The 25,860-nt window shown below is 36.3% G+C and overlaps 1 protein-coding gene across 9 annotated transcripts in view; it reads left to right on the top strand.

Annotated features, from left to right (window-relative positions):
- LOC113048222 (membrane-associated guanylate kinase, WW and PDZ domain-containing protein 2-like) overlaps positions 1-25,860 on the top strand; it is a 202,626-nt gene that overhangs the window by 162,771 nt on the left and 13,995 nt on the right. For 6 of the 9 annotated variants that reach the window (XM_026209865.1, XM_026209864.1, XM_026209868.1 and 3 more), the window contains exons 11-18: positions 10,299-10,330; positions 14,510-14,678; positions 18,526-18,567; positions 19,294-19,403; positions 19,542-19,734; positions 22,025-22,288; positions 22,613-22,798; positions 24,164-24,458. In XM_026209865.1, the coding sequence (XP_026065650.1) occupies positions 10,299-10,330; positions 14,510-14,678; positions 18,526-18,567; positions 19,294-19,403; positions 19,542-19,734; positions 22,025-22,288; positions 22,613-22,798; positions 24,164-24,458 (1,291 nt within the window). The remainder of the gene's footprint in view (positions 1-10,298; positions 10,331-14,509; positions 14,679-18,525; positions 18,568-19,293; positions 19,404-19,541; positions 19,735-22,024; positions 22,289-22,612; positions 22,799-24,163; positions 24,459-25,860) is intronic. The other 3 variants (XM_026209866.1, XM_026209870.1, XM_026209867.1) reach the window with 2 other exon arrangements.

The following is a 25,860-nucleotide window of genomic DNA, read 5'->3' as shown; positions in this document are numbered from 1 at the left end:
AAACATGTTCATCCATCCATTCGTTCTCTAAATCACATGTCCTGTGTAGGGTCGTGAGTATGTTGGAGCCTATCCCAGTGTTTCAGCCATAGGCAGGCAAACACTCTGAATGGATGAATGCTAATGTCCTACTTGGCTAAACTATGGTATGCCATATGTGAAATGAGCTAACAAACATTATGTTCCTCAGCACTGACTGTCATACCAAGATATACATGCAGTTTACCAATTAACAAGCAGGCCTCCTCTGTTTTACGTCTGATTCTGTGTGAGTCAGTCACACAAGGTGTAGCTCACTCACACGGGGAGATGTCTAATGCCAACATTTAAAAGCTTTTCTATGAATCCAATCAGTAGAACGGTCCAGGAGCATTTAGACAGCCTATTATATGCCCTAATAAAACTGTCAGTGTTTCAGTGAAATGATGTGCCACTTCTTAATGTGCCGCAGTTTGGCCCTATTGTCTCACCACTGGACACTGGACTGAGACTCTCTATCTCTTTTATTATTATGCCAATTTTCTTTATCCCTGCTGATCGATTCTCTTCTTAGCTTCTTTTTATCTTTGGTGTGGAAGTCTAAAGCTAAATCTCAAGGCTTCTCCATGGTGTAACACTGGGTTGATTGTTTATAAATGTCTCATTCATAATGTCCAGATGGTGATGTGGTTTTGCTGCCAGATCCCTTTGTCTTTGCAATAATTTCACTGTCCCACATGTCTAGCACTCTTCACTTGTGAAAATGCCCTTGGCTGCTGATTTAAGAGCATTTTGGCATGTTCCTCTGGAATGGTTATCAGTTGGATCTGTCTTTGAAGAGCAGCTCATGGATCAGAGTCTCCAACCAGAAAAAAACCCTTCCAGAGCGCCATCTGCCGTTTCAATGACTGGCTTATTAAGTGAAGATCTAGTTGTTATCAGATAATTGTTGCACTGAAATGTCCCTGGGAACGTCACTATGACAGCTTTAGTATGACAAACAGCTCAACAGAATATTGGTTATGATGCCCAGAAACAAAAACCTTTTTCCAGAAGAAATTAGTTAACTCTTTAGTATAAAAGCAAATTAAGAGCTTACGGAGGCAAAATTTGTAGTTAATGGTTTGTTAATAGTGAGAATTGGACCTAAAAATAAAGAGAAAAATGATTGCTTCATCTCTGAAATTAAAGAAACCAAATTAATTTTTTTGATACTGTTGTCAATGCTGCATTAAAGAGCTTGCCTTGTGATAACCAGGCCCACATACAATCTGAAAACACACAATTCTGCAAAAATCTGTTTATTTTGCCCAACATTTAGAAAGTTCTACATTTTGAAAAACTCAATTTGTCTTATGTTTTTCACAGTACTTTCAAAAACCTTATCTATATACAGTATATCTATAAAGGCATGTATTTTAATTTATATGCAAATAAAAAAAAGACAGCTCATCACCAAATAATAATTAAATACATAATAATAATTAAAAAAGGTTTTAGTGTCTTTTGGTAAGGTGACTAGATTTTAAAGCTGAAGCGTGTAGTTTCTGCCCTCCTACTATATTGTTTTAAGACTGGTTTGTCTTAGATTCCCATTGGTTTTGCTAGTCAGGATGCTCAGAAATCAACCTTCAAGAAGCTCTGAATATTAAGCTGGGATAGAAGAAAGTATTCTAATGTAGAAAACCCAATACTCTTCAGCTCTAACTTATTGTCAGGTTTTATTTTTGACACATTTGTCAAGTTTATATATTTGAGTAATTTAGATGGTTACACAAGGTGGTGGATATCATTCAGTCTTGTGCTTCCTGTCTCACTGTTGTCATGGCCACCAGTTAAAGCATCTGCTATTTTGGTTGTACTGTAGCTGGTGTTTAGAGGAAATGTTCTGTCTAGCTTGGTGTGTGTGTGTGTGTGTGTATATGTGAGAGAGTATGCTTGCACTATTTAAATTACTTTTCAAAGCTTGCATTAATATCTTATATGGTGTGATAAATCCAGCTTATCAGTTATCCTCTTCACTAGCAGCTCTATCCATCCTAAAGTATGTGTGTGTTCTGGTATAAGGTTTATTAGGACACAAATGTGTATAATGACATGGGAACAACAACCTAATCATGGTTTATGAGGACAATTCCTGTGTCCCCATAAACCATAATGCTTAGAATAAATATTAAATGGTGCTTTGTGAAATAAAAAAAATTGCCAATAGTTTTATGTGAGGGGTAGGTTTAGGTGTAGGGTTGGTGTAGTATGATAGCAAATACAGTTTGTAGAGTAGAAAAACCATTACGTCTATGGAGAGTCCCTGTAATGTGTGTCTGTGTGTGTGTGTGTGTGTGTGTGTGTGTGTGTGTGTGTGTGTGTGTGTGTTTGTGTGTGTTACAGAAGCAGATGACACTTAGCTGGTTGAGAAAAACAAACGCCTCTCAGCGTCTCATCAAAGAGCTAATTAGTTCCAGCTCTACTAATATTCTCATTAGCTGATTTATAGCCATTAACTCAGATATAGGCATGGGACCATTGGCTTACCAGACACGCGCTTCACAATTTCAAAAGGAGCTTATGGGGACTTGACAGTGGCTGCAAATGTATATACATGTTTAAATACATGTTATTGAATATTCAGTATTTAATATTGCTATATTTGCAACACTACATATGTGCCGTTTGTACATATATTCATACCTCGATGTGCTCAGCAGTCAGACTGCTGCCTGCTGGGTCTGTGTGTATATTATAAATAAATGAAGATTAATGCTCCCCATCTGATCTCTGTGCTGCTTAAATCTGTTGGGTTAATGAAAGGAACCTCAAGTCATAAAGTAACAACTAGATGGTAAGCAAGTCACTGATTTGTGGCAAAATGGACATCAGGTGTCCTGAGTGTCCACAGCATATTTTTATCAGTATGCGCTAGAGCTCACACGTGAAAGGCTGGAAGAAGATATCATTATGCTCAAAATCACAATATACAGAAAATCGCCTTTGTCCAAATGAATTCTTGGCAATGGATCGAAAAATTTAGTTTTGATATATTTACAGTAGTAAATTTACAAAATATCTCCCTGTAACATGATCTTTACTTAATATCCTTATGATTTTTGGCATAAACAAAAAATCGATCATTTTGACCCATACATTGGCTGTTGCTAAAACCATACCCCAGAGACTTAAGTTTTGTGCTCCAGGTTCAAACACACACACACACACACATCGTAAATAATAGTTAACCTTTATGACAAGTTTGCCCTGCTATATTCTCCTTGTTGTCCAAACACACATGAAAAGAATCTTTCTATACTGTAAGATCTTCTTTCCCTGTTGTCAAACTCCTCTCATGTGATCACCAATTAGTGAATAGAAAATTTGGAGAAGTAGGTAACTCTTCCGTTATTGCCAGATGGCAGGATGTTGTGGGACACATTTACTGATAGAAGCCTGACTGGATTGGGTTTTCTCCTAGTCTCACCTGCATCATACACATTTACAGCATTTGATGAATGTTATTAGCACAATCTGCTTTATACGCATCAAGGATGTTGCAGAATCTAGGAGGTGATTATTTGAATGCATCATACAGTGTGTTAGCCAGTGCAGGTTCAAATTGGGCGAGATATTTAATAACCGCATCTGTGAGCTGATTAAGACTTGTGAAGTGATGTGAACTACATTAGGAATTGAAATTCGAGGGTTGTTATTCACTGACCTTTTCTGTTTGCTGTGTTCACTTAGTGTTATTTATAGCCATCGACCACAATGCTCCAACAGCTCCTGTTTTTTTTTTAGCAAAGCACTTCTTTGAACAAATGCTTTTATTTCTTTTCTTTTTTTTGTAAAGTATGTTTTCATCTTTTTGCATCAGAAGACCATTTGATTTTCACGCAATGATGAGGTATGATATGACTTGTATATGTGCTCTCCAGAGCACTGTTCCATTAATTTCGGATGGAGCACAATCAAGCCACTTTCCTTTCCTTTCAGCTAGTGTCACTGATTTCTTGCTCAGTCTTGCTCATTTGAAGCAGCCCAGTTGTGCTTGTGCCGTAAATTCAGCATGAAGAAAGAGTTAACAGTGTGTGATTTTTTTTTTTTTTTTCGATTTGAATTTAGTATGCATTAAAATACTTATTTTGTGTGCAGCGGCTGCATGTCAGATTCATTATGTAGGCTGTACGTCCAAAAAGAGCTGAGGACTGTTTCTGTATTATACATCAGAAGCTCAAAAAGGTCACCTTCACATTATAAAGATATTATAACACATTATAATCACAATCAGAAGATTCTGAGTTTCAAGCCTGGTCTTATTTTTTATATGTAGGTATCTGTACATAAATGAGATACTGTACATTACATCATTTTTTTTTTTTTTTTTTTTTGCATGATTAGGTATAGGCTGATGTGAACAATGTAGTCATACTGACAACAACCAAAATGTGAAGTGTTACATATTTACAAATTTATATAACATTTAGGATTTTCAATGTTAAAATAATTTAACGTAATTAACACAAAACTACTGAAGTACAGTTTCTGTTCTTACCCTTTAACCCAGTTTTGCTTATTTGTTTGTGATTAGATCGTTTTAAACCACTGAGGGGAAGTTTTAAAACACTCTGGGAAGTTTTTCAGGATAACCAGCATCTCACTGTTAAAGTTTTATTGGATGAGGATTGCAATCAAGGCAATGATTACTTCCAATTCTATTACTATCCAATTCACTAGTTAATTTTTATTGGATGAGGATTGTAATCAAGGTATATATATATATATATATATATATATATATATATATATATATATATATATATACCTTGATTACAATCCTCATCCAATAAAAATTAACTAGTGAATTGGATATATATATATATATATATATATATATATATATATATATATATATATATATATATATATATATTAGTGCTGTCAATCGATTAAAAAAAATTAACTAATTAATCGCACAATTTTTAAAAAATTAATCGCGATTAATCGCGATTAATCGCAATTAAAAAACTGAAACTTTTTGGATATGTAAATGTAAAATGTACATAATTAATGTAAACTCAAGACAAAGAAACTATTTAAATTCAAAATATGATTGTTTATTGGAATTTTTGTTTAACTTGTAACACAGATTTTCTCATGTAAACAACATACCTGCAATAAACCATCAATATCCTCCAAATTAACTGTTGGCTTGAAAGCCATATTTATTACAGAAATAAAAACACAGGCATGTAAGTACCATTTGAATTTCAAAACAATCAATGCCAATAAAAAACAAAAATGATTTCCATGTTGAATTCTAAGTGGACTGCAAAAAAATTCCAAAGTATAGTCATTGCCAGTGCTTTAAGTGGGCCAGTATGCACCAGTACTCAGTACCGCCACTTCCAGATATAGCTCTTGAGCGTACTGCCACCTCTCCGTGCGCCCAGAACGTGCTTGTAGCGTACCGGTACGCTCATTTGGACATCTATTTTAATAGAGGTTTTAATCTTTTTGCCGATTTTCAGAGCGCCCTTCACAATGCAAGCTTCCTAATTCATCCCACCCAGAGCAGAAACTACATTACCCATTCACCCTTAACTTATACAAGTGAATAGCGCATGTGTCGCTTTCCCACTGTTAAGTGTCAACAACTCAACGTGGCCGGAGAAGGTGTGTGAAACTCGTTGTGAGTTATACTAAAGCAAAATCTTGAGTATTTATTGTCTGATAAACATTAAAAACTGTCTGCGGAGGTTGAGTCGATCCCCCGCTGGCTGTTCATTGGCTGCAGCATCTTTTTTCTAAGTTCTAAAAAAATACCGTAGACGGCAAGGCACAAATTTAGATATTCGTTTATCTAATTAATCTATAGCCTATGCACAAAGACAATATGATCTTTTGTCCCCTTTTTGTTTTAAAGCTTGATGAAGAGAGAGAGCGCAAGTTGCTGCAGCTGAGGAGGACAGTGATGCACACGTACAGGAGTGATTGACAGTTCGCGGCACTGTGTACAAAAAATACTCCGCTACACAATTATTTCGTTATTTTCGTCTAAGCTTATTAACGTTACCGTTACAGAAAGGTCTGATTTACGCACTGTTACAGTCATTGTTTTTTAAACAATGACATTTGAGTTCATGATTTTAATGTTGCTGTTTCTTGTGGCAGACTAAATGAAGAGTAATGTTTCTTGTGGCAGACTGAAGAGTAATCCGGCAGAGTTTTATACTGAAACTTTCCGTCTAAAAGTCCTTCCTTGGTCTTATCCATATTTCTTTGCACGTTGAACACACATAGGCCACAACTGGAAATAAAAAAACTGCAACCGCGTTAATTGCGTTATTTTTTTTTAACGCGTTAAATATTTCAAATTAATCGAATGCGTTAATGCGCTAATTTTGACAGCACTAATATATATATATATATATATATAACAAATCATGTCCCGATACCCTTTTTCTCTTCCCAATACCGATTCCGATACCTGGGCTCAGGGTATCAGCCGATAGCGAGTACTGATCCGATACCTGGGTGTGTATCTGTATATACAGCTGTATATACTACTAGCCCTGTGTAAATTGCTAGAATCATTTTATGGTATGCTTCAGACTTATCCCTTAAAAAAACATGAACAAATACATAGTGAACTACTGTATTCATTACAGTATTTTTATTATCTGACATGAATTTGACAGTTAAGCGAAAAAGAACTTGAGATGCAGCCAAATATCTAACAGCACAAACTAAAAAAGGTATTTTAGTTTTACAATATAACTGTATAAAAAACTGCAACAAATAAGTCTAGGAATATAAAAAATGATATATTAATCAGATAATCACTTTACAACACAAGTAAAAACAAGCAACCGTCTAGGCATAATTATTATTATTAAGAGACGTATTATTATTACTACATATTCTTAAAGCGGTCATATGATGTTGCTAACATTATTTGGTGTAATGAAATGTGTTTATGTGGTTTAAGATTCACAAAACACATTATTTTCCGCATACTGTACATTATTGTTTCACCTCTATTCCCCGCCTTCCGAAACACGTCGATTTTTACAAGACTCATTGGTCTGAAATATGACTGGACTATGCTTCATCCACGGTGAAAGCTGATTCAGTGATCCACAGTGCAAAGTTGATGTATTTCCCCAGTGACCAGCAAGGATCAGCTCCAGACATGACGAAGCAGAAACTGTATCTTGTACTGGATACAGTTTGTAAATGTTTGTAAGTCAGAAGTCTTCACTATTTTTTTTTTCATGGGAGCCGCACTGATAGGGCAGAGTCAATCAGAAAGTATCAAAACGTACATCTAGTCAAAAACGTCTTTTTATCAATCTGTGCAATGCAATGCAAAAGGGGCTATCATTCGTTATCTTTTACCAGTCAAATTTGTCTGAAATTTAGGCAAGATGATTTATGAAATAAATAAATAAAAAAGCAGTATTACCTTAAAGCTGGAAAAACCTTACGTTTATATATATATATTAGGGCCGGGACTCGATTAAAAAAATTAATCTAATTAATTAGAGGCTTTGTAATTAATTAATCGAAATTAATCGCATTTTAATCGCATATAAATATTTGACCTGAGAACAGTGAGAAGTAATTTATTTTCACATGGATTTATAGTATACCATTGAATAATGACTGAATACATAAGTTTAAGCAACAAAATATTGTTTATTTTTGTTTAACCAAGTCTAGCAGACCAGTGCAATTTTTGCCATTAAGTGTAGCAATAGCATATTTAGAAACAATTTAGAAATAGTATATTTCAGAAATTCAGGAAGCTTATAGGTGCTGGAGCCTTCTGTAAAGTGTGTTTTTAAGTAAAACACAATACTGTCAATTACATTCAGAATATTGGAAACCCTGACTATTAGAAAACCTCTCTCTGTTGCTTCAGAGGCCATAACATACTAAGTCCAACTCTCGACAACCTTGGCCAAAACAATACATAGGTCAACATAAAATGTAAAGTCCACGCTAGCTGCTATATGTTTTGCGTTTAGGTGATACTTGAGGCTGGATGTGCTGCTGCGGTGATATGCGAACGCTAGTTGGTGCTCCAGTATAATCGGTCCCGCCGAAACTCATCCAGTGAGAAACGTTCCGCGGTGCAAAATTAAGTTATAAAAAATGCGGGAATTTTTTTTTCTGTAATTAATTAATCTTAGTTAACGCGTTATTTTTTGTGTAATTAATTAATCTCAATTAACGCGTTAAAGTCCCGGCCCTAATATATATATATATATACACTAGCCCATCATGTATCTAAACGTCCAAGTGCACACTCAGCATTAAGAGCTGTTCAGATTCAAACTGGCAGCTCCGCAGTGAGTCAGTGTCATGGACGTAGGACAAAGCAAGTGTAAATATATTTTCTGGTCTATATTTTCATATTGTAATGCCACTAGTTTATTTTTAATTTTTAAATTTTAATCATTTATAAATCGAGCAGACACTGTCTAACTGCGTTTACACCATGTCGTGCCACGCCCGCTGCGCTAAAAGTGTGTCTAAACTTGATGACACCACACTACAGTGTCAAATCATCTGAACGTAGTGTCAGTACATTTCGTCATAAATAGAACGAGGCATCAGTTTACTGAAGGGGATCGTGTCGCATCGCGCCATGTCCAGTGTAGACAACATCACTGGGTTCTATTGTCTTTTGTTGGAACGTGCCACTCGTGTCCGGTGTAGACATGGTGTGAGTTATGTTAAAGCCCTGCTTGTCTTTAATGTTTTTAGTAAATATTTGTATTGACTGCATGATCATATCATCGTATTAATTATTGTCATACGGGCAACAAAAGTAAAGCTTGGCGAGTTGCACAATGAGTAACACTGCTGTAGTGTTTTCATTCAAACAAATCGATGTAAACTACACATTTGAGTTAATCGATAAAATCGATTTTTATCGCCCAGCCCTAATATGGCCCCTTTAATTCTTTGTTAACTGTGCAGCTCTAGTATGTTTGTGCACTCTCTCCCTCTCTCTCTCTCTCTCTCTCTCTCTCTCTCTCTCTCTCTAATTCCAAACAGGTCATTTGCATCGCCGTGTTCATTCCTGAAGGTCATCTGTGGTAAGACATGAAAGACAGAGAGGGAGAAGTTGAATGCAAAATGCTGGATGGCCTGTGTATGTGTGTGTTTGTTTGGTGCTTTTCAAGGCCAATTTAGGAGGAGTTTAGAGAGAAAATATTCATGAATTTGCCGTTTGATGTTGGCGAGTATTATTTAGCTATTAATACCAGAAGAGGTGCTCTACACTGCCACTGTTTCCTGTTTGTTATGATTAGAGTTCAGAAGCCTTGTGGACTTTCGCCTCCTCTCAGACAATGTTTTTCCTCCAGGGGGAAAATGGGCATTTGATGTGATGTGGAGATGCCGCTTGGTGCATTTTAAGCATCTTTCTGTCATTGGATTTGGGCGTTCTTTCATTGATTGCAACAGGATACTTTTTTTTTGTCATCAAAAAGGATCAACAAATACAGTCCTTAGGGTCAAACATGTATATTTTACATTCAAATCTCTATTTTTCTCAACAGATACATGAAATATTCAAATAATAGCCACTTGTACTCAAAGTGCAATTGCTTTTTGAGAGGAGCAAATTCTGAATTGAATAGATATTTGAATAGCCGCTGTTTGAGTTTTTGGTTGTAATACAGATGAAATGGCCTTGATTTTAAATGCTGTTCAATTTGTAATTCCACACTGAACCTGTAGAGCACTTTAAAGATAACTTGTTTAACACTACTTAGAATTATTCAGATGCTTAACACCTCAACTATTTCAACAAGTTAAGTAACTTGGTAGAAATTAATTCAATGACTTAATTACTGAATCCAATATACAAAGAGACAGTCAGAAACAAAAAAAGTGTCTAGATATTAAATATTCATGCTGCACTATATTTCTAGGTCATTAATCAAATAGGCAGATTTGAACATTTTTGTATAAAAGTTCCTTCCATCGAAAGAAATGCTGCTTTTTAAACATTCTCAAGTTATTTTCCACAAAAGTTGTATTAACATTTAATTTTAAATTAGAATTAACTTACAAAATAGATGTGATCTTTTGGACCCCACTTAGAAAAAAAAAAGACACTAGCTAAAAATAAATAAATAAATGAAACTGCATCTACACAGTTGAGAATTAAGCTCAAGAGGGAACCGCTGTCATAATAATAAAAGGTTATCGTCTAGCTTTCTCATTTTCTTTTCTGTTTTGATTTGCTTTAAATTCCCACTTCAAATAAAACTTAAGATCCAGCATGCTAAAGGTTTTGTTCTCCATTGCAGGTCACTTTTCACCTTGGAAGACTTCTAAACAGGTAAAATGTATCGTATTCCAGCCCTCCGAATTTAATTAAAAAACTAACATCAACCATGTACTGTCAGTATTGAGTGATTAAGTCACATCATACATTATACAGCTTCTGTACGCATAGTCATGACTGTTGAGCTTTACAACTAAGATGAATGCATAATAAAGGCTTTATTATATTTTTATAACATATTACCACTAACTGCACTGTACTAAACTTGCTTCATAGCCACACCTATTTTTACAATATTTTAAAATAAATCAACCAATTTTAACAGAGCAAATAACATTTTCTAGTTACAAATATAATTTGTTCTATTCAAATCTTGTTAGAGATCTGTTTATGCTCAAGACAGCAAGAAGTTGCAGAATTGTTTCACGTTGTTGTCTCATTTGTTAAAAGCTGTGGGGACCCCAGTTGAAATAAACGCATAATACAGCTGAGAACAAATCACTGCATCTTCTCTCACTAACCAATGCACTGTGTTATGTGGCACGGAAAACCTTGACCCTCAGCAGCAGTCTGTCTCTGTAATTTTTTCTGATTCTGATCCAATTTTGCTTGACTACAGCCGAAAGAAAATGTTCTTTAAAGTCTGAACTGTACATGTATATTTACGTGACAGAATAAGGTTTATGATGGTATGTAAATATTTGCTAATAAATCAAATGATTTAAATAGGCAAAAATATTATTTTCTTGTTAAATATATTTAACATATTAAATATATACATTTTAGTGAAATCTAGTTGTGCTCAGGTTGGCTAGATATTGCATTTTAGTGAGTGCAATTTAGCTTAAAAAAAATGTTTTTTATAAAATTTGTAAAAGATGTCTGACTCTTAATTGGAACAAAAGCACTACATTTGTGATCATTTTACAGCTGAGAACAAACTAAAAAATAGACCAAATCTAGTCATGCCCAGGTCAGGAAAAGCATTTTTTGAGTGCAATTTATATAATCCAGTAATCCGGAAAATCAACTGAAAATGTTATGGAAATTCATTATTAAAAGATGTGAGAACCCCTCGCTAAAAAGAAAAATTATAATAATAATAAAAACCAAATTACAAATAACAAATCATATTACAACCAAACAAATCAATCAATCAAATTATATTAATGATATGTTCTCCTAAAAATCTAGTTATGATCAAGTCAGCTAGCGTTTAGCATTTCTGTGAAAGTAATTTTTTTTTTTTTACGTTTTTACAAATTCTGTAATCACAACTGGAAAAGTTATGAAAATTCTAATTTAACACACACACACACACAGTATATCAGTACATGCTACATGCCTACACATCCACCCACACATTTATTTATTTTTAGTTCGAGATCCCTGCCCTGTCTCTTTCCATAACAAAGGTTTGACTGGTAATAAATCGGCTGATTTTTCTTCACTCTACAGAGATTCAGTCACACTGCCTTGAGCTGCTGGCCACTGTACTGTCATTCTTCAACTCATATCTTTTCATCTATCTCTATAGGGAACAGAACTGGGACAGAGCGAAAGTCTTTCGCTACTGCATTACAGTAGAGCAGTTTGGGCTTTATCCTCTCTATCCTTCCCTTATGCTGGGGTTTAATTAGACACCGTTTGCTTTAAAAATGTCTCCACAGCCAGAGTTTCATGACCGAAAAATGTTCAAATGGTCCATTTTTTCTGCAATTATCCTTGTCCAAAGAGTATTAGCCTACATTGAATGTCACAATTATATGGTCAGAGCACTGAATCATTCAATCAATTGAAATTATGCGATACGAGCACATGATAATGTGGCTTTGGCTATAGACTGACAATGGATAGAGCTTCAAAATATAGAAATGTTGTAATCCATATGAGAACAGCCTAAATGAATATGGTTGTAATAGTGCTGGAATGATACAGCTGGAATACATCAATATCTTTTAGATTTCTGACAGTAATATTGATGGTTATATACAGTATATGCTCTGATATGACTCAGACGTACAATCATTTTGACAATCTAAAGAAATCTAAACTTTTTAAACTCTTTAAACTTTTAAAGTGCTTTCATTTCATCTATGAGGGTGTAAACTCTTATGCCTCCATTTTCACAGACTCTAACTCAAAGATATAACAAGTTAAGTTTAGCAGACCTCTAGTGTGACTCTTTGAGCAACGATTGCTATAAGCAAAAACCTAGTTACAAGAGTGCGTACGTCACAGTGCTTCGCTCTGGCAATAATAACATCATCTATGAGCTAATATGTGCGTGTGCATGAGTTTGCTTGGCAGTGACGTTTTAATCTGTTTGTTTCCCAGCTGTACACAGCAGCCCAGAGGCATTTGCCTTCATCCTCTTGCTTCTCCAGATTAACATGCTAACACTGACCTCCTATAATAAGCCTGGGCATCTTTCTCATTCTGGCATCTACTTTATGTCTTTGTTGATTTTTACTCCTCTTCTTCAATTAGGCCTTTTGTTTGGATTTGCATTTAAGGCGCTTTCAACGCTAAAGCTTTTGGCATGAGCCCGAATCCATTTGCTGTCCAGGGTTGGGTAATCACCTCGCTGTCGGCTCAAAAGTTGGAACTGAACTGCCACGACCCGTCAGGAAGTTGAATTGCATGAATCTGAATGATAGGAAGTACAATTTACTAATTTAAAGAATTTTAGCAGATAGTTTGTTGTGAAAAACCTTTTCTTGATTACTGTTGCATTTATCTAGGTAAATTTCTTCTTTCGATTGGTTTTAATAATATCTTAATTATATAAATAGAAATTTTAATTTAGTTCAATTTCCTGCTACCTAATTCAAATTTTGTAAATTTTATTGAAAGGTGATTTCGGGTACAGCTGCGAATCATATATGTGATCCTGGACCACAAAACTTAACTTAAAACTTAAGTCGCTGAGGTATAGTTGTACCAATAGCCAAAAAAACATCAAAATTATAAATCTTTCTTTTATGCCAAAAATCATTAGGATATTAAGTAAAGATCATGTTCCATGGGGATATTTTATAAATTTCCTACCGTAAATATATCAAAACTAAAAATGTTATTAGTAATATGCATTGCTAAGAATTCATTTGGACAACTTTAAAGTGATTTTGTCAGTATATAGAATTTTTGAAAAATGAACAGATATAAAAACCAAATCAGTCAGTAGTTTTGTCAGTAGTAGGCTATTAAAATACACATACTGGGGCTGGGCAATATATTTAACGATATGATCATGTGCATCTAGTCAGTTAATCTAGTTCCCTGATTAGTGCTAAATCGGCATCACCTGCTTTCAAATGTAGCGGCATTTAATAGACAGAGCCATAGATCACTGAAAGATACGCAATATCGCGTTCATTATCGTAGATAAATTGCCTTCGATAATGAATGCGATATTGCATATCTTGTCAGTGATCTACGGCTCTGTCTATTAAATGCCGCTACATTTGAAAGCAGGTGATGGAGATTTAGCGGTAATCACAGAACCAGACCTTTACTGACTAGATGTGCATGATCATATCGTTAGATATATTAGGAAGTGTTTTTTTTTTTTTTACATTATAAAAACATCCGTGTAATTGTTTTACATTTATTTATTGACATCATCTCAGAATTTGCGAATGGAATTACATTTTTTTTTTTTTTTAAATAAATATTCTGTAAAACTACTAAGAGAATCTTTAATGAAACCATTAAGAGGAATCAGAACTAGCAGAGGTAGTGGGTGGAGGAATAAAACTTGGGTTCAAAGTAAGCAAATCATGTGTGACAACAGCTTTAATATTAGAAAAAGTGGATTATGCCTGCTTGCTGTATTTTGCAAATTCTATTTGCAGAAACTAATTTTGGGTGTCATGCAAGAGCCCAGTGGTATTGAAGTGGTTTGGGAACGTTTCGCCCACAGCCAAATTAGTATGAAAAAACACAAAGATTACATTCAGTGTCATCAGCAATAGAGAAACGCATCCAGCGTCCTTGATGAGCCCTTGATGCTGCCTTATTTTGCTGAGCTTGAACTAACTTGCCACGTATTGTGTGTATGCTTCAAAACTAATTACCGCAAAAGTGAGTTCATTGTTAAACAACTTCCTATCCCACAGCCAGTGATATTCCAAGGCGGAAGTTGCCTGGAAGAGCGCCGTTTGCTCACTCAGTTCAGCATTTTAATAAGCTCAGCGCTGGCCGCTTTACTGAATGCCGGTGTATTTGCAGGTCTTGGAACATTGGGATCCTTACAGCAGTCCCACAGCCAGTCTATCTATCCATGCTCTCCCTCACAGCGCTCCATATCTCCACTGGCCCTCAGGTCCAGAGTTTGACCTGACCAAGCCTGACCCCTATGACCTGTATGAGAAGTCCAGGGCTATCTTTGAGAATAGGCGTAAGTAACCAAAAAAAAAAAAGAAAAACGTATTGCTAGCAACTAAACTAGCATTAATGCCTACTGCTAATCTGTGTTGTTTACCTACTGTATTTTTCCACTTAGATATTTGAACACTTGCTTATGCACACCAAACACCAATTGCCTTTTCCTGTTGTACATTTCAAAAGATATGTAGCAGCGTGTCCTAATGAGGCACAATGTGCTAAAGTAGCTAACAATAAAAACAATCTTTTGTAATGGAAGAAATCGTAATGTAATGGAAGAAATCGTAGCATCAAATATCGGCTGAAGAAATGGAAGTTAAATTGAGTGGTTTTCATATAACGGTTTTTTAGCAACTAAAGAAGCCATTTTATTACTGATAATAATCAAATCAGAGCTGTACTTGAATGTCTGTTACCAAGAGTAAACAGAGTTCAAGATGGCCACTGAGTAAACTGATATTAAGCTTCAAATATGCTCACCTACAACTTTCCATTTGGACCAAAAAATTACCTTTACTGGTCCCTTATTGAGTTGGGCCTGATTAGAACATGGACTGAGTGACCATGTCAGCTAACTCAGACTCAAAAATTACTTTTTCATTGTTGTGTCATACAATGTTGTCCTCAATGGTAAGTGTTTTGATGATGTTGCATCTTGTCAGTTTGGAATTTTCCCAAAACGAGATCTGTGTAGAGCTGCTCTGGGGTCTGGGAGAACTTTAGTCTTAGTGATTTTGACGTTATATAACACTTTCCATTATTAATGCAGGTACTTTCTTAATCAAATTTAGAGACTTCACCACACATACAGGCTTTCTGAACTTTTCAGAGGACCCTGTGAACCAACATTCATTGCATTTTAAGTGGAAGCATATGTTTAATTCAGCAAATAGTTTGAAATGCACCATACTTCATACTTCATACTGCACCTCAAATCTACTGCATATTGAACAAGTAAGTCTGAACTGTCGACAAAGTTTATTTTGCATTTCTAAAGGTGCTTTAAACTGATTGACAGCGATTGAATCAACATGAGGTCAACGTGTTCTGCTTTTTGCAGGCGTTTCTATTCAACTTCTGTCTGCTCTCTCATTATTGGTCACTTAACGGTTGCATAAACCTTTTTCTACTGACATTTTTCAACTGTTTTAAATCAGCAGGTGTGCTCTTCCTCATTAAGATTTCCTAGTCTATGCCTCCTCCTTTAGATTGTATATTGTTTTCTCTTTAAAGGGGGGGGGGGGTGAAATGCTCGTTTTCACTCAATATCCTGTTAATCTTGAGTACCTATAGAGTAGTACTGCATCCTTCATAACTCCAAAAAGTCTTTAGTTTTATTATATTCATAAGAGAAAGATAGTCTGTACAGATTTTTCCCGGAAAAACACGACCGGCTGGAGGCGTGACGTGTGGGCGGAGCTAAAGAATCAGGAGCGCGAATAGGCTTTTGCGTTGAGAGGGTTTGGAAGCTGTGACATTACCGTGAGGGAAAACCCATCATCCAAAACAAACCATGGCTAACAGTCAGATTCAGCCGTTTATTTATGATCCAGATCCAGAGGCTGAAACTGAACGAGAGCAGCAGTAGCAACGACTCGCTCTGAGCGGGGCTCGAACCCGGCTCTCCGGCATGGGAGGGGACGCACTAACAAGGAGGCAGAGATATTTTAAGCAGTTTTACTCACCGCCTGCGGTTCCAACACACGATCGTGACCCTTTTTCGTTGGGATTGCATCATCCTTAAGAAATAAACGATACGCAAATCCGTCGTCAAACTGGGCCTTGTTAGTAAAACAAGCATCTTCGAAATGCAGGGAACAAACACAAACACTTGCACAACTCCGTTGATGCTCTGTAAAAATAAACTCCATCCACTGGTCCTTTAATGCTGTTTCTCTTTTGGTAATCTGTGCAGGGTTGTCTTGCCCTGGCAACCAAAAACACACTCCTTTTGTGACATTTCGCGACGCTCTCGCTCTGATCAGTGAAGTCTGTTGTGCTCTCAGTGCTCTGCTATACGGGAGCGCGCGCTCTTCCGGCAGAAGTGCCCTTAGGACCCATCTAAGGAAATTCCGCTCCATCTAACGTCACACAGAGCCATACTCGAAAAAAACTTTCCGAAACTTGTGACAAACTGGAAGGAGTATTTTTGGAACAGAAATTCAAACGTACAACTTAATTTTTGAAACTTTGTCCATGTTTAGCATGGGAATCCAACTCTTTAACAGTGTAAAAAACTCAGTATGCATGAAATAGCATTTCACCCCCCCTTTAATTTCCACAGCTGGCAATGACAGGTTACAGTAGCAATGGAGATGTTGGTTACTGTTGATGTTGTTTGATGATTACCTTCTCTCTTGTGTAATGATTCTCCATTGAATTATAAGAGGTTTTTGCTTTATTATTATTATTATTATTATTATTATTATTACTAATATATTAGCATCACACGCTGGTGATTATAGATTTTGGTGTGCAAACAGTTTAGTTTCTCTTTAAGGTAAGTTTGCTTGCTTTCTGATGGTTGATTGATTCTGTATATTTTTCTGTAAGCCGCATCTCATTTTGTGAGGAAGATGTTTTAAAGGGCCTGCTTTTGTGAAATTGCCTCTTTTCTTAACTGAAAGTGTCAGGAATGTTTGAGTATGTTCAGTCACAATGCTGTTGATGTTTTAAAGCTTTTTTTTAAATGCACTTGATGTTGCAAAGATGCTGTAGAGTTTGCATTCTGTCAAGTCGGTGAATAGAAACTTTTCAAATCTCATTAATGCGAATTATGTTCAAGCATTTCAGCAGCTTAGGTTTTAACAAGAAGGACACTTATTCTGTTGATGTTAATGCATATTTTATATAATTTTTGATGGTTGAATTAATAAAGCTTTATACTTTTACTTTTTATAATTGTATACCTTTATACTTTTGATTTATACTTCTTTTTTTGGCTAATATTTAAGTTTTTTTTCTCTTTCCATAAAACTTTATCAGGACATCACTACAGAAAAAAAAAAAAATATATATATATATATATATATATATAGTATGGTTAATTCTATCAATCATTACAAGTTAATGTAACTGAAGCATGTTTTCCATGCTCTTCATTTGAATGCAAAGAAAATTATTTAATCATTTTATATGCACTCCTTTTACAATAAATAATACTAAACAGCAATATTCAACTGCAAATGTTTATTGAGACATTCCAAAGCATGCAAAATATCACACAGAGACTTCCACAAATAATTTAATTCTGAACCGATTCATTTCAAAAGAGCTCATTTGCCTAAATGAATCAAACTAATGCAATTGAGGTTTAAATTAGAGAGCTTAACATCTTAATGCTGTAATACTTAAACCGGCCTACTACAGTCAAATGAAAAGCTGGTAAATCATCACAATATACACCAATATGTTGGATATCACCAGCATAATGGTTGGTAATATAAACCAGCTCCAGAAGAGAGGGCAGATGAGGTTGCAGAAATGATTCAGATCAGTTTAAAACCTAGTTTAAATGCAACATATAGCATAATACATGGCCGTGTATAGGTTTTCAGGCCGAGATTCACTGCTCATGCCAATCTTCAAAATCAAGAACTGACTTTAAAAAACACCTAAGCACCAGCTGATTAAAAGTCAGTCATAATTATCAAAGTAGTTTCCATGATTTTGTTATGAAAGGACATTTTTAAGTGCATTGTGGGCACTGTATTTTCACATATATCTTCATTGCTTTGTAGCGGTTGGGCATTATATGAGTGAGACAGGTGATGTCTATGTTGTAGTAAGTATATTTGCAGGTGTGTGAGTTTATATAAGCAGTGATTTATGGGCTGTCCTTGTATCTCTCCCTTTCTTAGAGCCAGGGCTTCCTCGAGCAGCTCTCCCTGCTGACCCTTCCGGTGAGTAAATAAATCTATCCCAAAACAGAAACAATCTGACAGAAGGAGTCTGCATAAAATAAAGTCTGAAAAGTTTTAACTTATTTTATGTGTATGTATACATATATATATACCTGGTATAATGTTTGGCCTGTTGCAGTTTGATATTTTTCTGCATTTATTATTCAAATATTATGCCAATTTTAAGGACATTTTTCATCAAAATTATCATAAAAAACTAAAACATACCTTCTGTTGAAAACTTATTTGAACAATGTTTGATATATATTGTAAAAAGGCTGGAAATAATATTTAGTATTAATGTATTTGCTCTAATGGTAATAAAATAAAGTTTAAAATGGAATGCCTTGTACATTAAAATCATTCACATATGCATCAAATAGACCTATATAAACTCGAAAATCTAACTCTATTTACTTTAAACATTTTTGTAAATAAAGTCTGAAAGTCTAGTTCTTTTTTATCTACATATTATTAAATACTAGCTTGAGATAGTTTTATTTTTTGCCAGCTTTTGCCACTTGTCATTCTCACTGCCTTGAGAATTAACCTCTCAATGCAGGTTCATGAACATAAAATGAATGATTTTACAAATTAAGTACTCAATGAACAGAAACAGGGGTCTTAAATGTCATCCAGTACTCTAAATTACACTTGAAGGATGAGAATAGTCTGGAGAAATGACTTAGTTGTGAGATAAATGTGTGCTTTCATTGACACCATCAGAGTTCCAGGAGGTGGAGGTGCATTTGCATAGACAGAAGTCTGGTTTCGGCTTCAGGATCCTGGGCGGAGAGGAACCAGGACAGCCTGTGAGTCCGAAGGCTCCGGAGAAGGCCCGTACTCTACGACTAACCGCACGCTTCCTAAAAAACAGTTCACTGTCATTTACTAACATGATAATGTGTCTGTTCGTCTGCTTTAGCTTCTGTACACAGTTTAAAGAGAGTAGTAACCGTGCTGTGCATTTACAGATCCTGATTGGTGCAATCGTTGAGAAGAGCCCAGCAGATAAAGACGGGCGTCTACGGCCAGGAGACGAGCTGATGTCAGTCGATGGGATTCCTGTGGCTGGAAAACCCCACCGTTACGTCATCGACCTCATGCATGGGGCGGCCCGGACTGGGCAGGTTAAACTCACTGTACGACGGAGAATTCAGTCCACAGGTGAGAAATGGCTGATGTTTATTTCATTTGTCTACCCACAATGTCCAACTTTGGACGTATGTGTTTAATATAGTGTCATATCTATTGTGTTTCATAGGTATTTGTGGTAGAAATTTAATTTTTGACATTCTGAGTGGAAAGCGGCCACCTTCGTTGTCTTACTAAGGCTAATTTCATTTCAATGGCACTTAATCATAATACCAAAAGTGAATATAAAATGTTTAAAAAAGCTTTCACAACCCACAAGCAAGCTAGCAAAACACAAGAGATTCAATCTGAACAAATATGTGATTTATTTTTTTTATTTTTATCATTTTTTTTTTTTTTTTATTATCATAGTTCTAAACATGTAACATTGATTTTCTAAATGGATTTTCATAGTTTAAGATTAAAAGTCTGGGTCTAGTACAAGAGTTAAGGAATAAAATATAAAACACATTTGAAAAATAACTGGGGTAAATGATGGTAGCATGATCCAAAGTTTCCAGTGCAGATTTAATATCACTTTCATATATCAAAAGAGAGAGAGAAAGAAAGAAAAAGACATTTGTTTTAATAATAATAAAGTTCTAATAATAATAAATTTTGGGGGTCAACTCTGTCTGAAGCTGAAGGAACAACCTTTAAAGGCTAAAGCTTGTCATTTCCTGATAGTTATAGCAATTATAGGTTGTTTCAAAGTATATGTAAGTGTATATATATGGAGGTAATGAAGCAGGTTCTGTTAGACTGTATCTCTGCAGTTTATTATGTGTCCTCTGTCTGTCTCTCTCTCCCTCTCCCGTCCACTCTGTCTAATAATTCTTGGTGTTGCTGAGGCTTAGATTCTGTGCCCTCTCAAGCTCTACCTCCCTCATCCATCCCGCTGTCTGGCTCATCCTCTCAGTCTTATCTTCCCTGGACAATCGTTTCTCCCCCTTTTCATCTCAGTGGAGCGGTTGAGGAAATATCTGGCTGCTGGCTTTTTTTGGCTTACCGTTTGATCACAAAAGGACTTCAGACTTCAGCTTTAGCCAAACCCTAGACTATAGACTCTTTCTTTCTTCCTCTCACATTCACTTGTATTAATCGTAGTTGATACCTGTTTCTGTATCAAAAAATATTATTTAATATTATTTAACATTATTCTGTACCTGTTAGAGATTTAAAAAAAAAAAAAAAGAAAGAAAGAAAGACAACAAACAGGGAAATGTGTGAAAAAAATCCTAGAAAAAAAAGATTTGATTGAATATTAAAGTTGTAATTGTTCTAGTAAAATTTGAAAATATGATTACAATTTAAAATAAGTTTATGCGTATGTGTGTGTAAAATTTTTAATTTAATTCCTGTGATGGCAAAGCTGAATTTTCAGCATCATTACTCTTCAGTGTAACATGATCCTTCAAAAAACATTCTGATATATTTCGATATCATACTTGATATAATTATCTTAGGATTGTTTGATGAATAGAATGTTCAAAAGAACAGCATTTATTTGAATTAGAAATATTTTATAACATTATACATGTATTTGCTCTCCTTTTTAAACTATTTATTGTGTCTTTGCAGTTTAAAAGTTTTGTGTTCATCTTATTTTTACTAGAGACTCAAACTTCTGAAATATATTGTTTAGGGGTCTGGTCATAATACAGAAATATTTCAATGCACAAGGATCACAACAATTAACCAATTGGAATCAAATATATAGAACATCTGATCGATCATCTCATAGTATTTTATCTTTTTGAACCCCTTCAGTCTGGGTTACGAAAATTTCATATTACTGAGACCGCTTTGGTCAAGGTCACCAATGATCTGCTAATAGCCTCAGATTCTGGTTCTCTCTCTGTTTTTTTGATACTGTTAAAACCTTTCACTCAATCGTCTGGAAACTGTTGTTTCGGGGACTGTTTTAACCTGGTTTAGATCTTACCTCGCTGATCATCATCAGTTTGTTTGCATGAGTGGTTTTCGGTCTGAGATGGGCTCTGTCTGTACGGGTGTTCCTCAAGGTTCAATTTTAGGCCCCTTTTATTTATTTACATATTTCCACTAGGACTGCTTCTTATTTCACTTGAGCTTAATTACTATTTTTTTGCAGACGACATTCAGATTTATATTAATTCCAGGCCTGGTCAAACTTTCTTCTTTAAACATAATGTATTTCTGAGATAAAATATGGATGTCCGAAATCTTGTTGTGTCTTAATAATAAGACTGGGATCTTACTCATTGGCTTCTCCCATCAGCTTCATAAGTATATATCATCACTGATTTCAGAGTCCTTTTCTTTCTGGCTCTTTTATTGTCAGGTGAACACTGTCCAGAGAACGGCCGCAGTCCTGGATCGACCCAGCATAGTTCCCCCAGGAGTGACTTAAACTCCAGAATGTTCTGTAACAACTCCGCCCCCTTGCATAACTCTGCCCCATCCACCACAGGCTCCTCCCCACCAGACAATGTAGCCAATCAGAATCTGCAGCCTAGTGATGTCACCATCCAGCGCAAGGAGAGCGAAGGGTTCGGATTCGTTATTATCAGTTCACTGAACAGGCCCGAATCCGCGGCTGCTGCTGGTAAGGAATAATCATTTTTGTACACTTCACACACTTTTATTTGAACTTATTTTCAAACTGGAATGTTCCTTTACTGTAATAGCTTACTCAGGTTGGCTGCTTCAAAGGGTCATAGTGATTTTAAAGTGCAGCATGTTCTCATAAACCTGTGTATTAATAATGGATGCACTTCTATTTTAGGGCTGAAGAGGCTAGTTACAATGTTCTAATGCAGCGCCCACGCTCGTATATAAAAACAGATCCACTAACCACAAAGGACAGAGTGTAGATAGAGAGCTCTCTTAATGCATTATGTAAAAAGTATTTGTGTATGTGTGTTGTCAGCCGTACCCCATAAGATTGGACGGATCATTGAGGGAAGTCCAGCAGACCACTGTGGGAAGCTTAGGGTTGGAGATCGTATTTTGGCTGTCAACAATCAGTCTATCGTCAACATGCCACATGCCGACATCGTCAAACTGATCAAGGATGCAGGACTCAGCGTCACACTCAGGATCATCCCTCACGAGGGTGAGTTGACATCTGTGAAAGAATTTAAAAAGGGACTTTTTTGCAAATATCAATTCTTCTACTGAAACAACCATTTCAATATTAAAATACTTTTTTTTTTTTTTTATCTAAGTTTAATATGCAGGGACAACTGTAAGTGAGCCATTTATAGGTTGACTTCCTGAACATTGCTCTGACATGTCAAATGGCTCAACCAATAGTGTAAGGCGGGGCTCCCTCTTTTTCTGAACAATGGAAGAGGGTGGGGTAAAAAGACTGGTCAGAGTGTTTGTGGAACATTATTTCTGCCGTGTGCTTGGTGAAGCAGAGATTTTACACTGTAGCTTTAAGGAACCTCTGGCTTCCCTTACGAAAGGGAAATATATTTACCAACATATTTCTTAAAATATATTGTGATATATTATTTTCCCTTTTTATTTTCTAATATATTATATCTTTTTGAATACATTGAATAATATATTGATGATACATATATTATATTATATATTGCAAAATATACAAATGATTGCCACTTTCAATATATTGCAATATATCGGAAAAAATAAATATATATAAGAATATATGCCTAATATATTACATGCTATTTTCCAATATACTGCAATACATTTTTGTTTCATAAGGGTTTTAAAAAAAGAATCTAAGCTATTTCAAACAAGCTATCCTTTGACAGGTTTTTTATTTTGTATTTGTTTATATATATAATATAAGTATTATTAGAAGATAAAATGTGATTGGATGCTATTGCTGTTTTTTCTGAATGTTAATTTGTGATGAAATTCCAAGGGGTTCGTGAGATTGTGACTGAAGTGTCAATGCTAAAATTAAATACAAATGTTTAAAAAATAAAAATAAAAAAAATCACAAGAAAGTCATACAGGTTTATAATGACATGAGGGTAGTGATGGGATTTTTGAGAGAACTATCCTATAATGATGCAAATTCCTGAAATGGTTGCACCACTTGTTTAAGGTACAGAAATCAGATTTAACTAGTCTATTTACTGGCATTCTTTTTTCATGCTAACATGCTTCCTTTCTATGTAAATTGTTTATTATAGATTCTGCCTTATTCAAAATTTGCAATGCTGTGCCTTTAGTAAAGTATGCCAGATTATGGTAGTCTGCTGAATACTTAATGAGTTAGCACTCAGAACCAGCCTCCAAGTTGGAAAACTGTGCCATAATAATTGCATTCACAGATTTTGGGCATTTTGCGATGTTATTTTAATTTCATAATTATTTCTGTGAATTTAGTGGTAAAATTACATGCAACCCTTTAAATGTTGCTTTAGAATTAAAAAATACTGGTGTTACAAAGAGAAGCTCTGAAAATAGCTTAGCTTTTTGTCTTTCCTCTATTTTTCAGAGACGAACAGCACACCTTCTGCAGGCAGCTCAGAGAAGCAGAGCCCTATGGCCCAGCCCAGTCCAGTTTGCCAACCCAGCACTGTGAACCAGACCAGTGCTGCCCATCCAGCCAACTCCACCCCTCAACTCAACTCTGCACCTCAGCCCAGCCCCATAATGCAGCATAGTTCAGAAGCACAACCGAGCCCTGTCACTCAATCCAGCCCAGCCAATCAGCCCAGCTCAGTGACCCAACAGAACCCGCCCACCCAGCCATCCACAGTGCCAGTACAGATCTACAGCCATGACAGCAGGTAAGGCACCAACACAAATGACATTATTACTTCTATATGTTTCAAGCTGTTGCGCTAGTTTTACTCTTGCTCTGTGAAAGTAATTTCAATGGAAATCCATATGATTGTGAATTTTGTAAGGGTGAAACCAAGAAATTGTAATTAAAAAATTGCTGAAAGATCCAAAAAATGTCAAAAAATAAAATAAAAATAAGGCTATGGGAATTTTGCAAAATTTTGCTAATGTAACCGCACCTGTCACGGTTTACGCTGCCTGAAGGAATACGGAGTCGAGGATAAACGGAATAAGGCTTTTAATATATACCATTCATGGAGCACAGCGATAGACACACGTAAGTCAGTGATTTAGTCACAAGTGAGGATCAAGTGAAGAGACCCGACAAAACAGAACTGAAAGGACAAGGCTTATGTACAGCGGATAATGGGGAAACACAGGTGGATGGAATCACTAAATTAACACACATGAGGAAGAGAATAGACACACCTGGGAACTAATCAAACCAAAACACGGAAAGACAGAAACTGGGTCACGGGCAAAAACACACAAAATGAGTCCAGGTGTGACAGTACTCCCCCCCTCCCGGTAGGTGCGTCCTCGCACCGTAGAAACAACCGAGGGAGGCGTGGGTGGGAACTTGGGAGGAGGTTCCGGTGGAGGACGGACTCCCAGGAGGGGGCCAGCAGACAGGGACCACGGAGGAAGGAGCCAGGGAGGAGACGACGGAGGGAGGAGCCAGGGAGGAGACAGGAGCAGGAGGAGCCAGATGGTCCACCAGAGACCAGCCAGGACGGAGATCCAAGGTGGAGTCGACGGCGGGAGGAGCCATGGTGAAGGAGGGGTCGACGACACCAGGGGGCCGACAGGCGGAGACTGCACCGGTGGGTGAGGAGCCCAAGATGGAGCAGCACAGCCGCAGAGCCAGGGGGACGTCAAGGTTCCGGAGGGCCTAGGTGGAGCAGAAGGCTCAGGCGACCAAGGCGGAGGCGGGGTCCTGGCAGACCGCTGTGGAGCCGGAGCGACCGAGGATGGAGGAGGAATAATAATAATAATAGATTTTATTTATAATGCACTTTTCATTGGGGGAATCTCAAAGTGCTACAATAAAATAACAAGATCAAAACATCACAGATTACTAAAACATGACAGCTCAGCAATTATATGCTTTCCTAAATAAAAAAGTCTTTAGGTTTGCTTTAAAAGTGTCCAGTCTCTGTGTGACTCGCAACTGGACAGGAAGATTTTGTATTCAATCCGGGTAGAAACAGGGAGCCAATGGAGTGATTTCAGAATGGGGGTGATATGTTCAAATTTCCTTACTTTCATTAGGATTCTAGCCGCGCTGTTTTGGATGTACTGCAACTTTTGTATGTCCTTAGCAGGAATCCCAACAAAAAGTCCATT

The sequence above is a fragment of the Carassius auratus genome, chromosome 29 (genome assembly GCF_003368295.1).
Source record: "Carassius auratus strain Wakin chromosome 29, ASM336829v1, whole genome shotgun sequence".
In the NCBI taxonomy this organism is placed as follows: domain Eukaryota; kingdom Metazoa; phylum Chordata; class Actinopteri; order Cypriniformes; family Cyprinidae; genus Carassius; species Carassius auratus.
This window is presented reverse-complemented; position numbering and strand designations above follow the sequence as displayed.